Source organism: Aureobasidium melanogenum (assembly GCF_000721775.1).
Source record: "Aureobasidium melanogenum CBS 110374 unplaced genomic scaffold scaffold_2, whole genome shotgun sequence".
In the NCBI taxonomy this organism is placed as follows: domain Eukaryota; kingdom Fungi; phylum Ascomycota; class Dothideomycetes; order Dothideales; family Saccotheciaceae; genus Aureobasidium; species Aureobasidium melanogenum.
Genome location: NW_024470054.1, coordinates 150,397 through 168,483, shown reverse-complemented (window position 1 = coordinate 168,483; position 18,087 = coordinate 150,397). Strand labels below are relative to the sequence as shown.

Sequence of the window (18,087 nt, the reverse complement as noted above, 5' to 3'; positions counted from 1 at the left end):
TATGTCTATTTACCTTATCAATGTCTGCCTAGCTGTCGTCTTCTCCTAAAATTTCCAACATCTGTGACATGTCCTTCCCTTTGGTTTCCATCTGCCTAGCAACATCAAATGCTGTAGCACCACTAGCATTAGTTGCAGTGGAATCGGCACCGTTCTGTAGTAGGATTTTTACTACTCCAAGGCGACCAGACTCGACTGCAACATGAAGAGGCGTGGTACGAGCCCCTAAAGAGTAGCCATCGTTTTCGAGACGGGCACCGCGATCCAATAATCGGCGGATCATAGGCTCATTACCGAGCCTAGCGGCGGCAGCAAGAGCGCCTGAGTGCTGTAGGCGAGCACCATTCTGTAGCAACAGATCGAATGCATCGATGTCAGAATATAGTGCTGCGACAAGTGCAAGTGGATAGGTAGCTGCGTCCGGGTCTTGGTTTGGATCGGCGCCAGCCTCAAGAAGGAACTTGAGATATTCGACTGTCTGTCGACCCATACAGGCCACGATAAAAGGTGAGCCGCGTTTTTCGAAGGGCATATTGATGATAGAAGGGTCTCTGGCCAGCAGGATCTTGAATATGGGTATCGAACCTGTATTGACCGCGCCTCGAACAATCTCCTCATTCAGAGAAACAGAAGGGTACTGATCCAAGAGCAATTCAACGACGTCAAGTTGAGAGCTTTTCACAGCCGCAACCAGAAGATTCTGGATGGTGCTCTCTAACGGCGGCCTCTCGCTGGCCATCAACAGAGTCTTCATCTGTGTAACGTTCCCAGCTAAGGCCAGGTCCAGGAGTGTGTCTTCGGTTTGGGACGTCATGGCGAATTGTTGGTCTCCTGATGGTGTAGCAGGTCCAATTCTACAATGGGATCCGACACGGTGAGGAAGTCTAGCAGAGGAAGAGTCGAAGAGTCGCGAAACAGATCCTATGCCAAGAGGCTCGTGAATCCTACTTCAATTCTGTCTTGTTTGACTGCCAGTTCGTAGGCATTCACATTCTCGTCAAAAGCTTGTGAACTGTTGAGGACCCATGTTCGAGCCCATTCTGTAGCTAATCATTTGACAAGAGCAGACATGGTCTTCTTCGCTTGTCAGCCGGAGGCAGCTCCAGGCAGATGTGGTAAGTGGGCACAATTGATGGAAGATGGGATTGCTGAAGATGCTTGAATCGAATCAAGCTTCTGGCCCTCGGCTTTTTCGGCTCAATTTTATCCAGCTGCTCACAGCTTCGACCCCTCCAACCCAGCCACTCTTCTCACAACACAACACATCATCGCAACTGCCGTTCTTTGTGATCATCGTTGAATCAGGTTTCTCGTGTCGTGAGCCGGTACACAGGCTAAGTATCGCCGGAAAGAGCTCTAGCCGACTTTATCATCACCTTTCCCATGCTTCCCCTCATTGCTTCCAGCGCCAAGATGAGGAGATCGACCTCAATAGATCACGGCTCAAGTCACATTTTCTTTTGTGAACTTTCTTGAGCCTCATATTGCTTACATCATGAGGCGTTCTTGCAATGGTATGGAGCTTCTTTCGGTGAGTTGGCTTCGACTTTGCATTACCGGACCCCTCTCATAGCGGGATCGTGGAGAGAGATGCCCCGAGTTCGCGAAGCTATAAAAGTAGGCCAAAAAGTACCTTGATGAGCGCAGGTCAGCTTTAGATTCTTGCGCGAGACGATGCATCATCATTTGAACACAATTGCTGTGACTCTAGCGGCCATTGGCCTTGCTGGTGCACAGAACAGCAGCTGGAATCATAATCTTTTTACTTCGAGTCCACCAGTGTATCCAAGTCGTAAGTGGATCTCGAAACGACAGGCTTCGATTCGCCTCGAAGCTGGCCCAATAACTCATTGTTGGCACAAGCTAAACAAGATACAGCGGAAACCGCGGGCACTGGCTGGGAGGCTGCTCTGGCTCAAGCAGAAGCCTTCCTAGCTAATCTGACCTTGGAGGAGAAAGCTGGGATGGTTACAGGTGATTGAAATCAAGTTGTCCAACAAAGTTTTAACTTACACCTGCTCCAGGCTGTTCTGGACCTTGTGTCGGCAATATCGCTCCCATTGAGCGTCTGGGTTTCGATGGTAAGAGCAGCTCTCTCATCTTATCCCTGTTAACGTTCCCGCTGACTATCATCACAGGACTCTGCTTGCAGGACGGCCCTTTGGCCATTAGACAAGCGACCTATGCTTCAGTGTTCCCTGCTGGGTTGACTACTGCAGCCTCGTGGGACAAAGGACTTATGTATACCAGAGGGCTGTATATGGGTCAAGAATTCAAAGGCAAGGGAGCTAATGTTGCACTTGGACCCGTTGTTGGCCCACTTGGTAGGTCACGCGTGACTTAGCATGAGTTTCAGATCACTAACGAAGGGTTAGGTCGCAATGCTCGTGGCGGACGCAATTGGGAAGGTGAGTATTGATCAATCTGACACGCGAAGACCTGAACTGACCACCCGATAGGCTTTTCGCCCGATCCCTTCCTCACGGGTATTGCTGTCGAGCAGACCATCTGGGGCATGCAATCTACAGGGCTTCAAGCTTGTGTCAAGCGTGAGTCCACAGCGTACCCAACCTGGAAGCCGCATCCCTGATACCTTGCAGACTACATCGGAAACGAACAAGAGACTCAACGCAATCCATCTATCACCAAAAATGGGACTACTATTGAAGCAGTTTCTTCGAATATCGATGATCGCACCATGCATGAGCTTTACTCATGGCCATTTGCCAATGCAGTCCGAAGTGGTGTCGCTTCGGTCATGTGTTCTTACAACAGAGTCAATGGCTCGTACAGCTGTGAGAACTCCAAGACTTTAAACGGTATCCTTAAAGAAGAGTTTGGTTTCCAGGGCTACGTTATGAGTGATTGGGGTGTGAGTGTTTCCTGCCTAGTGAGTATTTATGGTGTGCTGACTTTTGCAGGGTACCCACAGCGGAGTCCCCTCAATCAACGCAGGCCTCGACATGGATATGCCTGGTACGATCGGATTCTTTGTAAGCGACAACAGCTACTTCGGCAGCAACATCACCACCGCTGTCAATAATGGCTCCCTTTCCGAGGCTCGTCTCGATGACATGATCAAGCGTATCATGACACCATACTTCCACCTCAAGCAGAACACAGACTATCCCTCCATTGACCCTAGCGGAGCGATAGGTGGGTTTTTCAGTGTTGAACCCACGACTGTCCAGTTCCCTCTTGGTACAGTTGCGAACGTCGATGTCCGTGCCAACCATGCTACATTGATCAGAGAACTTGGTTCTGCTGGAACTGTTCTGTTGAAGAATGTCAACAATGCTTTGCCATTGAAGGCGCCGAAAAACATCGCGGTACTAGGTAATGACGCTGGAGATCTGATCAATGGTGAATACTTTGATAGTTCTCCTTATTCGCAGAATGCATTTGGATTTGGTAAGTCATAATTTTCAACTTACAGAGACTATGGCTAAATCTCCGTGTAGAGTATGGTACGCTGCCAGTAGGAGGCGGGTCTGGCACGGGTCGCATGTCTTACCTCGTTGATCCGCTCACCGCTATCAAGGCCCGAGCTGCCCAGGACGGTAGTCTTGTACAATGGATTCTCAACAACACTTTGCTTTCTACACCTAGTGGCCTTTCAAGCCTTGCGCCATCGCCACCAGATGTGTGTCTTGTCTTCCTAAAGACTTGGGCTCAGGAAGGCCTCGATAGAAGCACGCTCCTAGCAGACTGGAACAGTACTGCGGTCGTCGAGTCAGTGACCAGTGTTTGCAATAACACCATCGTTGTCACTCACTCTGGCGGACTGAACGTCATGCCTTGGGCCAATAATCCCAATGTCACTGCTATCCTAGCAGCGCATCTTCCAGGTACTGAAAGTGGCAACTCCCTGGTCGATATCCTCTATGGCGATGTGAACCCCAGTGGTAGACTGCCTTACACTATTGCCAAGACTCAGGAAGACTACTCCTTTGCCGACATCACTAACAGCACTGCTTTGGCTACTACCACAAACCCAAATGCTTGGCAATCGGACTTCGAGGAAGGTCTATTGATTGACTACCGTCATTTCGATTACTATAATCAAAGCGTCCAGTACGAGTTTGGCTTTGGCCTTTCGTATTCGACTTTCGATATTTCGTCCTTGAGCGTCAGCAATGTCTACGGTGGCTCCAACATCACCAGCACGCCTCCCCCTGCCAAGATCATCCCTGGTGGCAACCCTACTCTTTGGGATGTCCTTTACCGCGCTACAGTGACTGTCTCAAACACAGGTGATATTGCCGGCGCTACAGTCCCTCAGCTCTATTTGTCACTCCCTCAGATCCCTAGCGAGGATCCTACACCGCTGCATGTGCTTCGTGGTTTCGAGAAGGTCAGCCTTCAACCAGGGCAAAGCACGGTAGTCAACTTCGATCTCACCAGACGTGATCTCAGCTACTGGAGCGTGTTCCAGCAAGAGTGGATCATTGCAGCAGGAGAGATTGGAGTTTCGGTTGGCTTGAGCAGCAGAGACTTCAAGGCGACCTCTTCGTTCAGGGTTCTGTAAGGTGATGTCTGCCCTCGGTTGCAGTGCATGTTCTAGATAGCCATACAGCCCATCATGCGGCAGTTGCTGTAATGAAACTGGCTTGCCCTATTCATGATGTCAAAGCTAGCAAAACATCCTTGTTCGTACTATGGAGGGTCGTGCGTCGGACGATGAGCTTGATGAGGCTTGATGGCGCTCGTCGGACGTGACGAACCTTGGCGGTGTGGCGTTGCCGCCACAGATGTGCCGTGAGCGATGCGGATCAACAATGTGAGTTTGATCCGACGACTCATGCTGAATGTATAGAAGCTGCTTCACTTCCCAATATTCCTAGTATCTCAGATTTTGGTGTGCATCAAGTGCAAGTCTCATCTTTGAACCTACAGGAGCGCCCGGTCTTGGCATATCTCTCTGTCGAGAGCCATCGTCTTTCTTGCTCTCCACCGCCAAGTGATAATTTCCGTCTGATCAACAAATGTATGTGGAGTTCTTCCGTCTTCTTGACGATAGAAGCATGTAGGCTAATTGAGCCTGGCATCGTGCAGCAGCCTGACTTTGAGACGTGCGGGTAGCCTCAGGGCTCAGCAAGCATTGTTGGCCGCTGGCGCTGTGTTCATCTCCATAACCCGATGGCATCCTCATGTGCCATGCGCAAATCATCTCATGATTCCAATCGCAGCAGATACTGTGAAACATCAGGGCAAGGTTAACACTCTTGTGTATGACAGAGTGATGGACCCAACACGCGCAACAACTAGCAAGGCGTCTGCAGAACAGATAGGACTGCGATTGATGGTAGCGAGGTTGCCAAGCTACAGGGCAAGATACGGTCGCTCGAGACGGGCTTTCTTTATGAATTTTCATGTTTCAACTCGTCTCCTGAAACACTGCATCTGCTATGCCCTAGGCTGGGCAGCTGAGAACGCTGGTTCGAGAAACGTCGGATGTCTTGGTCTGTCAGTCATCTAGAGCAACTCGAATGGTGTTTTTCCAAGTTTAGTGCAGCCCTGTAGCTCTCTTGAAGTTTTACAGAAGGACAGGTCGATCGCTGTTTCAGATATGCTGAGTGGTGCTTGACCGAGCTTGTCAGAAGTTGTTGTGGGGCGGCGTCGACAGCTCTCTGATCAGAGCGTTCTTGCAAAGTCTCTCCCGAACCTCCGACTTCATCTACTGGCCTCATGGCCGCCACACCTGACTCCTGCAATCATCTTTGAGTGCTTCCCGACGCGATACGAGCTCTATATTGATGTCAACCTGGATACAGATTGGTGCAGTGACTCGTGAGTAGCCATAGCACTCAATGCGGCAGACGCGCCAAGTAGGAAGTCAAACTCCATGCAAATCGTACCCTTGCGACATACAATCTAGATGAGCAGGGACGAATCTATAAGTACTGCTGTCTTTCCTTCTGCAATCGATTCGTCTCTCTCATCACTCACACTCTCTTTCTCATCACATTCCAACTCTCGAGCCGGTCTCGTCCTTACACTCTTTACATCAACACTTTTTTCTTCGAAAAGCAATCATGGTTCAATTCTCTGGCCTTGCTGTCGCAGCTCTTCTCAGCGGTGCAGCCATCGCAGCTCCTACTCTTCAGGAGCGTGGCAGCTGTACCTTCTCTGGCTCCTCCGCCGCATCCAATGCTCTCAAGCAGAAGAAGTCTTGCTCTAGCATCATCATCAAGGATGCTGTTGTTCCCGCTGGTACCACCCTTGACCTGACCGACCTGGCTTCTGGCACCACTGTTACCTTCGAGGGTACCACCACTTTTGGCTACAAGGAGTGGAAGGGTCCCCTCGTCTCCGTCTCTGGTGACCACATTACCGTCGTCGGTGCCTCTGGATCTGTCATCGATGGTGATGGCAGTAGATGGTGGGACGGCAAGGGTACTAACGGCGGCAAGACCAAGCCTAAGTTCTTCTACGCCCACAAGATGACCAACTCCAAGATCCAGAACATCAAGATTAAGAACTCGCCTGTCCAGGTATTCTCCATCAACAACTCTAAGCAGCTTACCCTCACCGGCGTTACCGTCGACAATTCCGCCGGAGACGGCGACAACAAGGGCCACAACACTGATGCTTTCGACATCGGTTCTTCCTCCGGTATCACCATCAATGGTGCCAACATCCACAACCAGGTAAATCATCTCGTTTTCGTGTCATATTCGAGACTTGTGTGCTGATCCTCCTTGCAGGATGACTGTGTCGCTATCAACTCTGGATCTGACATCACTGTTTCTGGCTCTACTTGCACTGGTGGCCACGGTCTCTCCATCGGCTCCGTTGGTGGTCGTGATGACAACACAGTCTCTGGCGTTAAGTTCTTGAACAACAAGGTTACCAACTCCCAGAACGGTCTTCGTATCAAGACTGTCTATGGTGCTACTGGCAAGGTTTCTGATGTCACCTACTCTGGTAACGTTCTCTCTGGTATTACTAAGTACGGTGTTGTCATCGAACAGGACTACGAGAACGGCTCTCCCACCGGCAAGCCCACCAACGGCGTTCCAATCACCGGCCTCACCATGACCGACAACACTGTTGGTGTTTCCAGCTCTGGTACCAACACCTACATTCTCTGTGCCTCTGGTGCTTGCTCCAACTGGAAGTGGTCTGGCAACAAGATCTCTGGCGGCAAGAAGTCAAGCAAGTGCTCTGGCATTCCTAGCGGCTCTGGCGCCAGCTGCTAAATGTCTTGCAATTCAATCAGACATCAATCCGACTCGTGAGGATGTATCTGACAGCTAAGCAGATGAATCAGATCTTCTTTTCGATCTTTCCTTTCGTGAATATACAATTCCTCTATACACTCAAAAATTGACCGATCAGAGTTTGTCTGAGGCCTATCTTTATCCTAGCAGTAATTCTAGCATTCGACCTTTAGACTGTCAATTTGATTAAAATCTGCTGTGGTCCGAGATAGCAATCATGAGTGCATGGAAGTCGCGTATAGCCGTTTTAGCGAGACAGCCTCAATATGCCTCTGCTGTGCCTGAATCCTTCACGGAACCCAACTTCGTTGAAATTGTCTCTTACGCCATCATGACTCGATGAATAGGACAAGCAATCTTTGATCACCTCGATGCCAGTTATACCATTTCTGGGTCATGCTCTACGAAAAGAAGTTGTTGAAGAGACTGCACGAAAACTGCCAAGGCCAAGCCGCGTCGGCGTACAGATGCTTGTACCGTCCAGAGTCGCAACTGCCTCTACGCGCCACTTCTTAACCTTGACAACACTCTTCAATGTCATACATTAATCAAATCCAAATCTTCTATCCACAATGAATGGTGATCCGAGTGCGCTGGACAAGCTGTCGGCTCATATCGCCAGAACAATCGTGCAGCAAATCGCGACGGTTAGCGCGTCAGGCCAAGCTTCGCCGACGGCGTGCAAGCTCGATCTGAAGGGCTATATTGATGGCGATGTTTCGTCTTCTATTGATTTTGTAATTGACTCACCAATCCAGTGCAAAGAGTAGCTTGTCAATGAATATTAATCGCTGACTTTTTGTTTGTCTCGAAGGGCGTTTTTGACATCTCGCCACTGATTGAGAGTGGAAGGGATTCTTCCGCGACCGCTACAGAGACACCTTTTGAAGCTTTGATTGAATGGAGGCAGACCGAACAGGCTCATACTGGTAGCGAAGTACAGCCTTCTGGAGGTCTTGTTCCAAGACGAAGTAATCGGCCACGACGAGCGCTGAACAATGACTCGGACTCGGAATCATCGAAACGGCGGAAAATCACAGGAGGACTGAGGTTACAACGACCGACTGGATCAGCAAATCAAAGCATGTCCCCCGAGGCTGGAGAAAGCGAGCAAGCACCCACCCGTCGTCTTCAAACAGATGTCAGGGAGAAACCACAAAGACGAACGACAAGGGATGAACCGGCCTTACGTCCTTCCACTCTGAGCAAATTAGTCGTCGGCATCTGGGAGCAGATCTTCAGTAGCATGAGCTTCGATATCAGCGTTGTCTCTAGTGAATGGCGGACAGCTGGATTTCAGGCACGTCGAACACTCATCACGGACGGTGTGGAGGATGGCCAGCCGCCCAGTGCGGTACAAGTACCGCCACCTACGGCGCCGGAAAGGACCTTCACTAGGATGAATTTGTTGTGTAGAAAAATCAGTCAAGCCAGTCGATGCTCACGAGCTCTTGAAGTTGTGGTTCAGGCTTCATGGGTTGAATATTTCGATCGCCAGGTTTCAGAGATTGCAAAAGAGAATCCTCAGCTGTCGGCTACGAAAGCTAGGATGAAAGCGCTAGCTCAAGCATGTTCTGAGATTGGCTGGAGTGAGAAGGAGATTCGCAACAAGATGTGAGTTCCATTCAGTCTTTCGTCATCGACCAAAGCTGACTAACCTTACCTCAGGGCCATCTGGCGTGGTTACAAGGAAATCAAAGACCACGGAGGATGGGTATGTCTGGTGTTTGCAGGAATGGGTATCTACAGATTTTGCAAATATCGCATCGGCTTCGACCCAGAGTCTATGGCGATTCTCAGACGAACGCGTGCTAGATTTGAAGTGGCCGCTGACACATTGGTTTGTGCAATTGTTTCTTGAGTATCTCTCCATCGTCGCTAACCCCATATAGCACCCTTACTGGCGAGATATGCTAGCAATCGTTGGCGACCCTTCTGCTCGCGTCTACACTGGCCATCCACACGATTGGGTTGTCTCTGACCAAGACGACCCTGTTCCGTTGAAACAAACTTACCTACAGTATGACCCACAGTTTTCTTTCACACACCTGGACTCTTCGATTGTGGATCCATATGCATTTGGCGCCAACGATCCTCGTCAAGTTGCTGTGATTCCCCAACAATCGGCCTTTGTTTGCAGTGTATGTGGAGAAAGACAGTCAGAAATTGCTACCGAAAGCACATGTCGATGCTTTCCAAATCTTTTTGGCAGCGACCATCTACCAATGGCGCCTGTCCAAATTTTCCGCACAAAAAATGGACGCAATAACGGTCTCATGGCATGTTGTGTAAGTATTCCAGAATCGAATCGATATCTGAGTTCTCCTATGCTGATTATTCTCGCCAGCCCTTCGAACGCGGTGTCGCAATCGGCGAATTCACAGGCCTCATCACAAAAGGTCTCGAAGGCATGGACGTCATGCAAGCCGAAGCCGAGCAACGCTACCAAATCTATCAAGGCCGCGAAGGCAACTACACTCGCTTTGTCAATCACTCCTGTCGTCCGAACTCCCAATTCCAGCGTTTCGTATGGATGGGGACGCAAAGAATTATTCTTGTGAGCAGAGGCATTGAAGCTGGACAGGAAATCACAGTCGACTATTCGGATGCTTACTGGCGTAATTTGCCTAAGACGTGTTTGTGCCAGGAGAGTTGTTGTCGGTTCAAGGATAGGGAGAGAGGGAGGGTTGAGACTGTGACTGCTTCGCCTTCTTCGTGAGCTAGGTCCACAGACACGGTGTTGCATTGCTAGGATATTATTACTGTCGCTTCATTGACATAGTGACATGTCTCTCAGAGGTTGTATACAAAGTCCAGCGCTTGGTCGCCATCCCTGCCATTGTCCTCAACACCCTGCGCTCTCAACTTTTCCTTCTCCAAGTTCCTGCGTCTCAACGTCCACCATACAGCCACAACACCACAAAGTGCTAGCGTCTCCATACCAGCACTAACAGCGTTTCCCATCAAGTATCTAGGCCCATCGGTGTGTGGATATATGTTTGAGGAAACGACGCCTGAAACGTTGGCAAGCGAGACAAAGAACGGCATAGCCATACTACGCTTATAATCAGGAGCAAGGTTGGTCGAAATCCAAGTAAGAATCAAGCAGTTGTAGCTGTAAATACCGCCTCCACACAGGAACATGGCGAAATAACCTGCTGCGTGGTTGGCTGTGCCGCAAGCAATGATGTAGCCGATGATTGGTGCAATTGGCAATACGGCGAGGACAGCTGCTCTTTTCTTCAACTTGTCGGACGTGAATGTTGCGGTGATGAGGGTGAGGGTTGCGAAGACGTAGACGGGGATGGTCAAGTAGTTGGCTTGTAGCGAGGTGTATCTGTTGGCAAGAAATCAGTCTAATGCACTCGCTGGGAAACTGTGCCGTTGCTTACCCAAGTCCTTTGATGATCGTAGGCAGGAACGTGCCAAATCCGAACAAGGCAATAGAAGCCGAGAAAAAGCTGGCCGAGGCAATGTAAATGATTGGGTCCGTGAAAGCAACACGAACATGCGACCAAGAGAACTCTTCAGTGCCTCTGGTCACGAGATTGCGTTGTTTCCTGGCAACCATGATAGCTTTTTCTTCGGCGTTCAAAAACCATGCAGTTTCGGCATTCTTGGGGAGGATGGCCCAGCAGATGCCGCACAGGACGATGGAGATGGCTCCTTCGACGATGAAAAGCCATCGCCAGGACTCGAGGCCACGTTTTGTGCCCATACTCTCGATGCCATACTGTATTGTGTGAGTATACCGAGTGGTATATAGGCAGATATAGGCAGAACTTACAGCAATCAACCCACCAAACGCACCCGAAAGACAGTTCGCGCCGTAAATGATGGCGACCCTCTTGCTCTGTCTCTCCCTCTCCCAGATCGTACTGATAATAAACACAACAGATGGTACCAGTCCAGCCTCGAACGCTCCAAGCAAGATTCTGACGGCAATCGCTTGCGAGTAATTCTTGATGAAGCCTGTGGATAGAGTGATAGCCGACCAAGCAATCATAGCAACACCAAGGACATGATTGGCACCAAATCTTTTCACTGCCATTGTCCAAGGTACTTCGAAAAGCACATAGAAAGGGTAGAAGAGCGTAGAGATTGTGTTGAACTGGTTACCGACGAGACCAATACCTGGGTTCACATGTTAGAAGGGTTCATTGATTATATTCTAAGGACGCACCATCTTCGAAACCGAAGACTTTGGCATTGCCGAGATTTGACCTGTCGAGGTAGGCAACCAAGAGAATGACTGCCAGAGGAGGCAACAGAAACTTGTCGAATTTTCTGAGTACCTTTTTCTCTGCCTCTGTATCGTAGCCAAGATCATGGATTTCGCCGATAGATGCGTCAGACTTCTCGTCTGGTAACGCGGTGGCTACGAAATCGTGCTTTTGTTCAAGCGACATGGTTGCAGCAGAGTTGTCTTGATTTTGGATAACCCAAGGTTAGGTAGATCGGAGCCTGTGAAACGGAGACATGCTGGAGATGTATCGAAGGGCAATTGGGGTAAGATTCCAACATCTTCCTGTACTTGATAAGAGATTGAGGGTAGACGGACTACAAACGGCGGTGGTCCACTCTCAGCCGGCATATAATCGCTTATAATGCTGTTGGGACATCTTGGCTGACCGGATAGTGAGGTGAAGCGTGCTCTATCGATGCAGTATCATGCCTCAACAATGATAAAACGACCAGTAGGGACGCAAAACACAAAAACGAAGGATGGCAAAGATAGGCAGTCGCGAAGCTGGCACGAAACATGCGAATCAGTGCATAGATTATGCAAAGATGTGTATCTATATGCAGCCTTGTGCATGAATATGTAATCCTATGCTGAAGCCTTCGACCAGATAGGAAGTTATGTTTGGCCTATCACTGCAGGCTTGCCCGTGGTTGCTGTTTCCTTTTTCGGAACAAGAGCGTTGTTTGTTTCACACAACCATCGAAGCACTCAGAACAAGACATATTGAGGCAAAAGAATATTCAGTGTAAATAGTATAGATTATAATTATATCGTCTGCTAGAGACAATTTAAAAGTGTTACTAATGTACATACAACCAGTTGTATATGAACAAGAAAGTAGTCGGGGTCGGAGGGCACTGCCCAAACCCCTAAGATCATCAAGATCTTCATCCCTTCATTAGATAGTCGTTCTTCTATCGTTTGCTTTTTTTTGTTGTTTTTCCTCAGTGAGCCCGATATTTCTTACTTTTTTATCCTCCTCTTTTCGGTATGATCGGTCCTGCCGTGTTCATTATGACATTAAAGAAAGACATAAGAAAGAAACACAAGGTGTTTAAGCCTTGTGGGTAGTAGAAGTGGCCTTGGTGCTAGTGGTAGTCTTGGTGCTAGTCTTCATGGTAGAAGTAGTCTTCTGGCTGGTGGTTGAAGAAGACTTGACTGATGCAGCCTTCTGTGCCATGTTGATGTTTGCGGAAGCGCTGTTGGCAGGGATAAGCTTGGCACCCTTGATGCCGCTAGACTTGACAACAGAGCCGACAGACTTCTTCATGTAGCAGGCAGTTCCAGAAAGGGAAACATCAACACAGCCAGTGGTCTGGGCACAGGTCTGGATGCAAGAAGCGAATGAGTCGACATAAACCATCTTCAAGTCACCACCAGCGTGGTCGATACCACACTCAATGAGGAACTGAGAGCCGGAAGTCTTGTCAGTGTAGATAGTGTTGTTGGCATTAGGGCATGCAGCGACAGTACTGGTAGCAGTGGCAGTAGCGCCCGAAGTGGTGCTAGAAGCAGCCTGAGCACTGGAACCGGAAGCGGTGACAAAGCCAGATTGAGAAGAAATGGCGGAAGACGAAGAGCTAGAGGCGGCAACCTTGTTACCCATGCTGACACGAGAGCCAGAGAGAACATTGCTGTTGGAAGAGACAGCACCACCCATCTGGGTCTTCAACCAGCAAGTGCCAGAACCCATTCCGTTCTTGCCACCGACATAGGTGAAAGCGGTACACTTGGAGTTGGCATCGCAGGCAGTCATGCAGTCGGTGTAAGAGCTGCTGGCTTGAGTGTTGGTGAACGATCCTTGGTTGGAGTCAGAAGAGTAGTAAAGGTTGTAGACCGAACCGGCAGAGTTGGTGGCCGAGCTGGGAAGAGAGCTGGTGGCCGAAGCAGAGGAGCTGGTCGACGAAGCCTTGCTGGAAGAGCTAGCCGATGCTGAAGAAGAAGAAGAAGTAGAAGAAGAAGAAGACGACGAAGAGGATGCAGAAGAGGCGGCAGCACCACCGGACATGAGCTGGGCGTGCTGGACACCAGATGCACTTCTCATGGTACCGAAAGTGCTCTTCATGTAGCAGGCAGTGCCGGAGAGAGAGGCTGCAACGCAACCAGAAGTGGTGCTGCAAGTCTTGATGCACTCTTGGATACCGTTGTTGACATAGACCATGTTAAGGTCCTTGCCGTTGGAGTCACCAGCGCAGTTAACGTTGAAGGTAGCGTTGTTGGGGGTGGTGAAGTTCTGGCCGTTACCAGAAGGGCAAGAAATGGTCGACTCGGTCAAGTTGACAGAAGTGTAGTAGATGCTGAGACGGTTGGCACCACCGCAGTACTGCGAAGAGTTACCGGCGCAAGGAGAGAAGCAGTTTCCGAGGACACCGGGGGTGGGCGCGAGGGCGGCAGGAAGAGAAGAACCACAGTAGCATTGGGTAGCGTACTCGAGACCAGCGTAGTTGAGACCCTTGCCCTTGCAGTATGACAAGCAGCTCTCAACGGTCATATCGCTAGACATGTAAGTCGAGTTGGCAAGAGTGCGGCTGCTGACAGAGTCGGGAGCGCAACCAACGTAGTCCCAGCCGGTGATGTTCTGGTAGTAGACGGGTTCGTATCCAAGAGTAGCATTGTCAGTGCAACCAGCCTCGTGGTAAGGAGCCTCGCCAGGGCCATAGGTGACAGGGTTGCAACCAGGGAGCTTTGCCAATTCACCAGTGACAGCTTCGTCGATGACAGGGGCAATGACACAAGCCTGGGACTCGGCGGTGGTGAAGAAGTCGAAAACAGGGCAGTCGGTGATGAGACCAGAGTCGTTGTTGCAGGTGTTGGTTGCCTCCTGAAGAGTGGGGACATCCCAGCCGTTGATGAAGTCACCGTGGAACCCATAGCCAGTAGGGTCACCTTGAGCGAAAACGAAAGGCTGGTTGGTGCCGTTCCACCAATCGAAGCCGGCAGTGGAGTAGATGATCTCGTAGAAGATGGAGATCATGTGAACAGGGTGAGATGCAGGGCAAGGACCGTTGTCGTAAGAGTATTTGGTAGGGTAAGCCATGTGGGACTTGTGGTCGGCAGAGTCAAGGTTCTGGCCATCCCAGCAAGAGGGGAAGAAGACTTGAGCGCGCAGACCATCAGGGCAGACCTTGTTAGGAAGGCCACTGGTGTAAGAAGAGGTACCGCTGTAGTCGAGGCAGACAAAGCTGACAGCCTGGCCAGCAAAGTCGTCGGTCTCTGCACGCTTGAAGGGGTCACCAGCAAGCATACGGAAGCCTTCAGGGAAAGCAGTAAGGTTGTCGTTGTTGGGACCGCCTCTCTGGAGGTAGTAAACAGTCATACCACCGTAGACACCTTGGCCGTCACCAGCTTGGGGAACGTCAATGAATGTGCCGTTCTCAGATTGGTAGTAGAGCTTGGGGGTCCAGTAGTTGGACATGTCTTGCTTGATGGGGCATGAAGAGCATGCACCTCCACGAGCATCAGCATATGTCATCTCAGGCTTGAATCCCTATACAACTTGTTAGATAGTGTTCGCCAGAGCCGTGTTTTGATGTCAACTCACGTTTGAGCCGGAGATGGTGTGGACGTGACCAGAGATGCCGCCAGGGGAGACAATAGGGTCAAGACGCTCGGTAGCGATGCGTCCAGGGCAGGGCATGCGCCAGAATGCCGAAGCAGATGATGCGAGAGCAAGGACGCTGAGCGCCGAAGCGCTGAAATCGAAGGACCTCATTATGGAAAATTATAAACAAAGGTATTAAAAATCCGCAAGCGGATGAACAAACAAGATGAAGCTGTGATTAGTAGGCGAGATCGTTGCGGTCTGGAGAGAGCATTGAGGCACGGATTGTCGACTGTACTTATAGAAAGATCCCAAACATGATGGATTCGAAAAGCAGTAGATGAAAAGATCGTTGAGCTGGGAAAGGGGAATGTCTCTCCAAAACAAAACGTACAATAGCTGAGTCGGCAATTATCGATGTATAACGGTCGATGGCGCTCAGCGGGCGTCGTTGAAACGGCGCATACGAAAGTCTTGCCAAACAAAGTTTGCCATAGTGATAGTGCATTTTAATTGAAGAGTGGATGTGTTGTCCACAAACTCACAATAATTGTTTTTATTATATGTGGGAAGGATGTTGTTGTGGCAAGAGGTGAGGTCGCGAACCTCGGGCATAAGGACTAGATTTTGGAAGTTGAGCTCAGCTGTAGTCTTGTTCGTGTTCAGCTTTACATGTTAAATTGCTTGCACAACGGATTCGCATCAAGCACATTCTACCGCGGACTCTGTCGGGTAGCCGGGATCTTGTCGATAGCAGCGGACGCAAGGGATGGATACGATGAGGACGGAGTGGGTTCCTCGATGGACGACGTTCTCATCATGTGAGAGCGTTCACAGATGCAGGGTGCAGCGTTCGCAGATCACCTCGTGGTTGCCGCGAATTCTTCGGCAAATTTGCCTGGTCCATGCCCCTGCACTATTCTTGTATGGGAGTTTGAACATGAACTTGGACTCTGATTTGTCTTGCATCTCATTAGATCTTATTGAGTGATCTTTGCTTGAGAATCGCTACGAGGACGTTCATTTCTACAGCAGAAAGTGCAAGTACGAATCGATTTCGTGAGGTGGACTCGTACTCGTAGCATCTGCGAATCCAAGAGATTGTTGGGAATGCGTGCTCTTGCTTGTATGGAACTTGCAGGAAACACGTCCGCAGATACGCCGCGAAAGCCTCGAATCCTAACTCCCAAATCCCTCTCCAACCCCCAATCCACACAACGTCCAGCCTCTAACTGTTTTCCCTTTCTGCCAAGCATATACCGGTTATGTGCATCTGGGAACACATCCACAGTCGTCACCAACTCCGGCGCGCTACACCCCGTTATCGATATCAGGGTCTGCTGTGAATCCGCCTCTAGATGGACGGCACGGCACTTTCACGCACGGAGCAAACACAATCCCCGAAGCAACTCTGTCCGCATGCTAAGAGACATGTCTCTTTCTGACGGTCAACTGTCAGAGCCTAGCCATGATCTTCAAGAGCATGCGAATGTTCTGGCCACATACTTACAAAGATCTGCTGCTTAACATCAAAGACGCTCCTTCACCATGGAATATCTTGTCTGCTGGTGTACCGTGAGGTCTTGTGATGATATCACCAGAGAGCCATCACTCCGCCGACGTTTCTCTCGAAGCGGCCACAAAAAGCGAGCAAGAACGCCTCTTTCTCGTTCCCTCGCTCCGGGGCGGTCACTACGCAGTTCGTTACCTGGTATCTGCTAAGCCTCGTACCCTGTGGCTCCAGCCCTTGCAAGATTAACTCTTTTGATCCCGAAAAAGTGCAAGCAAGTATTGGTCTCACATTTTTAACGTGTCTATTAGACTACGCCCGGAGCGTTTAACAACAACGGCTTCAGTGTGGAGTAGCCGAGTGGCTTTTACTTGCTCTGGCAGTTCATCTTTGCCGTATTGGATCAATGAATAGGTCGCTCTCGCAAGTCGACTCGGCGTAAGGCACAAAATCTACAGTCTCGACAGCGAGGCTCCAACGTATGGCAAGCACAGCCGGTCAGACCGTTCAAACACGCTTGCCGTATCCTGTTTGCCATCTATCACTTTAGGACAAGCACCTACTTCGAGACACACCCCAATCCTTCACATCAGATAAGTTTTTCATCGTAGCCGCGCAATGTGGAGTCCTCCATATGAGGGACGCCAATATCGAGCCCTCCTCAGGAACGCCTCTCAGGAGTGGATCCTCTACAAATACTTCGCGTACAAAAGAAGTCAACGGATACTGCCACCCTAGATCCAGAAGAGCGGGGATATATCTCAATCAGTGAGCATTCGTTTTATAGTATTCCAACGGCACATGAGTTCGTGTCAGTCCAGCTAGCAGTGCCAGGCGCGAGACCGGCATTGAGGAAACTGCTTGTCAGTTGGCCCTCGAACGGCTCTGGATGTATCAGATCAGTAGGTCAGACATGCAGCTGCAGATGCAGACAGAATAGCCGCGAGGTGTTCACTTTTCTTTGTAACACATCAACGTATACATCGCAAGCGCGTAAGATCGTGGTTGTAGACTATTCATGTACTTGGTATCGTCGGGCCGATTCCAAGCAGGACTGTCACCAGAACCTTATCGGCTTATCGCGAAGCTCCACACACGTCAGGCTACAATCGTTGTGCCTTGTTGCTCTACGAGTATATCCGGATTCTTATTGGCAGCCTCACAAAAGATCGACAAAAACTGCTATATCAATATTTCCCTATACGAGTGATATTTTTTTTGACAGGTATATGACAGCGTTGATCAGAGTTAGGCTCATCTTCCGAAGTAGTCACTCGGGTCCACTTTCACGAAGAAATATTGTCTGAGGATTTCTTTGTTGACTGCTTTCGAAAGATCACCCTGCTTGAACTGGATACCGGTTATACACATACATCATCATGCCGCAATGCTGTGTCAGTTCAGCTCGCAGTTGACCAGCCATTATAATAGATGATGGATACCAACAGACCACGAGGTCTCCAAACAGCACCCAATGGTGAACTCCTCTCCGAAATGTTCCAATTGGTCGGACATGCATGGCGACTCAAGACTCTTTTTTTTTTCTGAATGCAATGATGTGACAGAG

The 18,087-nt window shown here is 49.8% G+C and overlaps 5 protein-coding genes across 5 annotated transcripts; 3 read left to right on the top strand and 2 right to left on the bottom strand.

Annotated features, from left to right (window-relative positions):
* Positions 1-1,674: 1,674 nt before the first annotated feature.
* M437DRAFT_62449 (uncharacterized protein) lies at positions 1,675-4,528 on the top strand (the record flags this gene model as incomplete). The annotated part of the gene is made up of 9 exons (XM_041024082.1): positions 1,675-1,792; positions 1,879-1,974; positions 2,025-2,081; positions 2,139-2,324; positions 2,376-2,408; positions 2,460-2,549; positions 2,601-2,872; positions 2,922-3,411; positions 3,462-4,528. The coding sequence occupies 9 exons, from the start codon at positions 1,675-1,677 to the stop codon at positions 4,526-4,528; spliced, it is 2,409 nt and encodes an 802-aa protein (XP_040883246.1).
* A 1,507-nt stretch (positions 4,529-6,035) lies between these two features.
* On the top strand, positions 6,036-7,202 carry M437DRAFT_80719 (endopolygalacturonase PGb; the record flags this gene model as incomplete). The annotated part of the gene is made up of 2 exons (XM_041027405.1): positions 6,036-6,650; positions 6,708-7,202. The coding sequence occupies 2 exons, from the start codon at positions 6,036-6,038 to the stop codon at positions 7,200-7,202; spliced, it is 1,110 nt and encodes a 369-aa protein (XP_040883245.1).
* Positions 7,203-8,307: 1,105 nt separating this feature from the next.
* M437DRAFT_80718 (SET domain-containing protein) lies at positions 8,308-9,942 on the top strand (the record flags this gene model as incomplete). Its single annotated transcript, XM_041027404.1, has 4 exons — positions 8,308-8,837; positions 8,892-9,063; positions 9,116-9,511; positions 9,571-9,942. The coding sequence occupies 4 exons, from the start codon at positions 8,308-8,310 to the stop codon at positions 9,940-9,942; spliced, it is 1,470 nt and encodes a 489-aa protein (XP_040883244.1).
* A 74-nt stretch (positions 9,943-10,016) lies between these two features.
* Positions 10,017-11,632, bottom strand: M437DRAFT_39904 (high-affinity nicotinic acid transporter; the record flags this gene model as incomplete). Its single annotated transcript, XM_041020095.1, has 4 exons — positions 10,017-10,560; positions 10,616-10,956; positions 11,011-11,357; positions 11,407-11,632. The coding sequence occupies 4 exons, from the start codon at positions 11,630-11,632 to the stop codon at positions 10,017-10,019; spliced, it is 1,458 nt and encodes a 485-aa protein (XP_040883243.1).
* A 2,127-nt stretch (positions 11,633-13,759) lies between these two features.
* Positions 13,760-15,106, bottom strand: M437DRAFT_9175 (WSC domain protein; the record flags this gene model as incomplete). The annotated part of the gene is made up of 2 exons (XM_041029072.1): positions 13,760-14,956; positions 15,011-15,106. Coding segments are annotated over 2 exons (1,293 nt in total), but the record flags the coding sequence as incomplete, so codon positions are not given.
* Between the last annotated feature and the right edge of the window lie 2,981 nt (positions 15,107-18,087).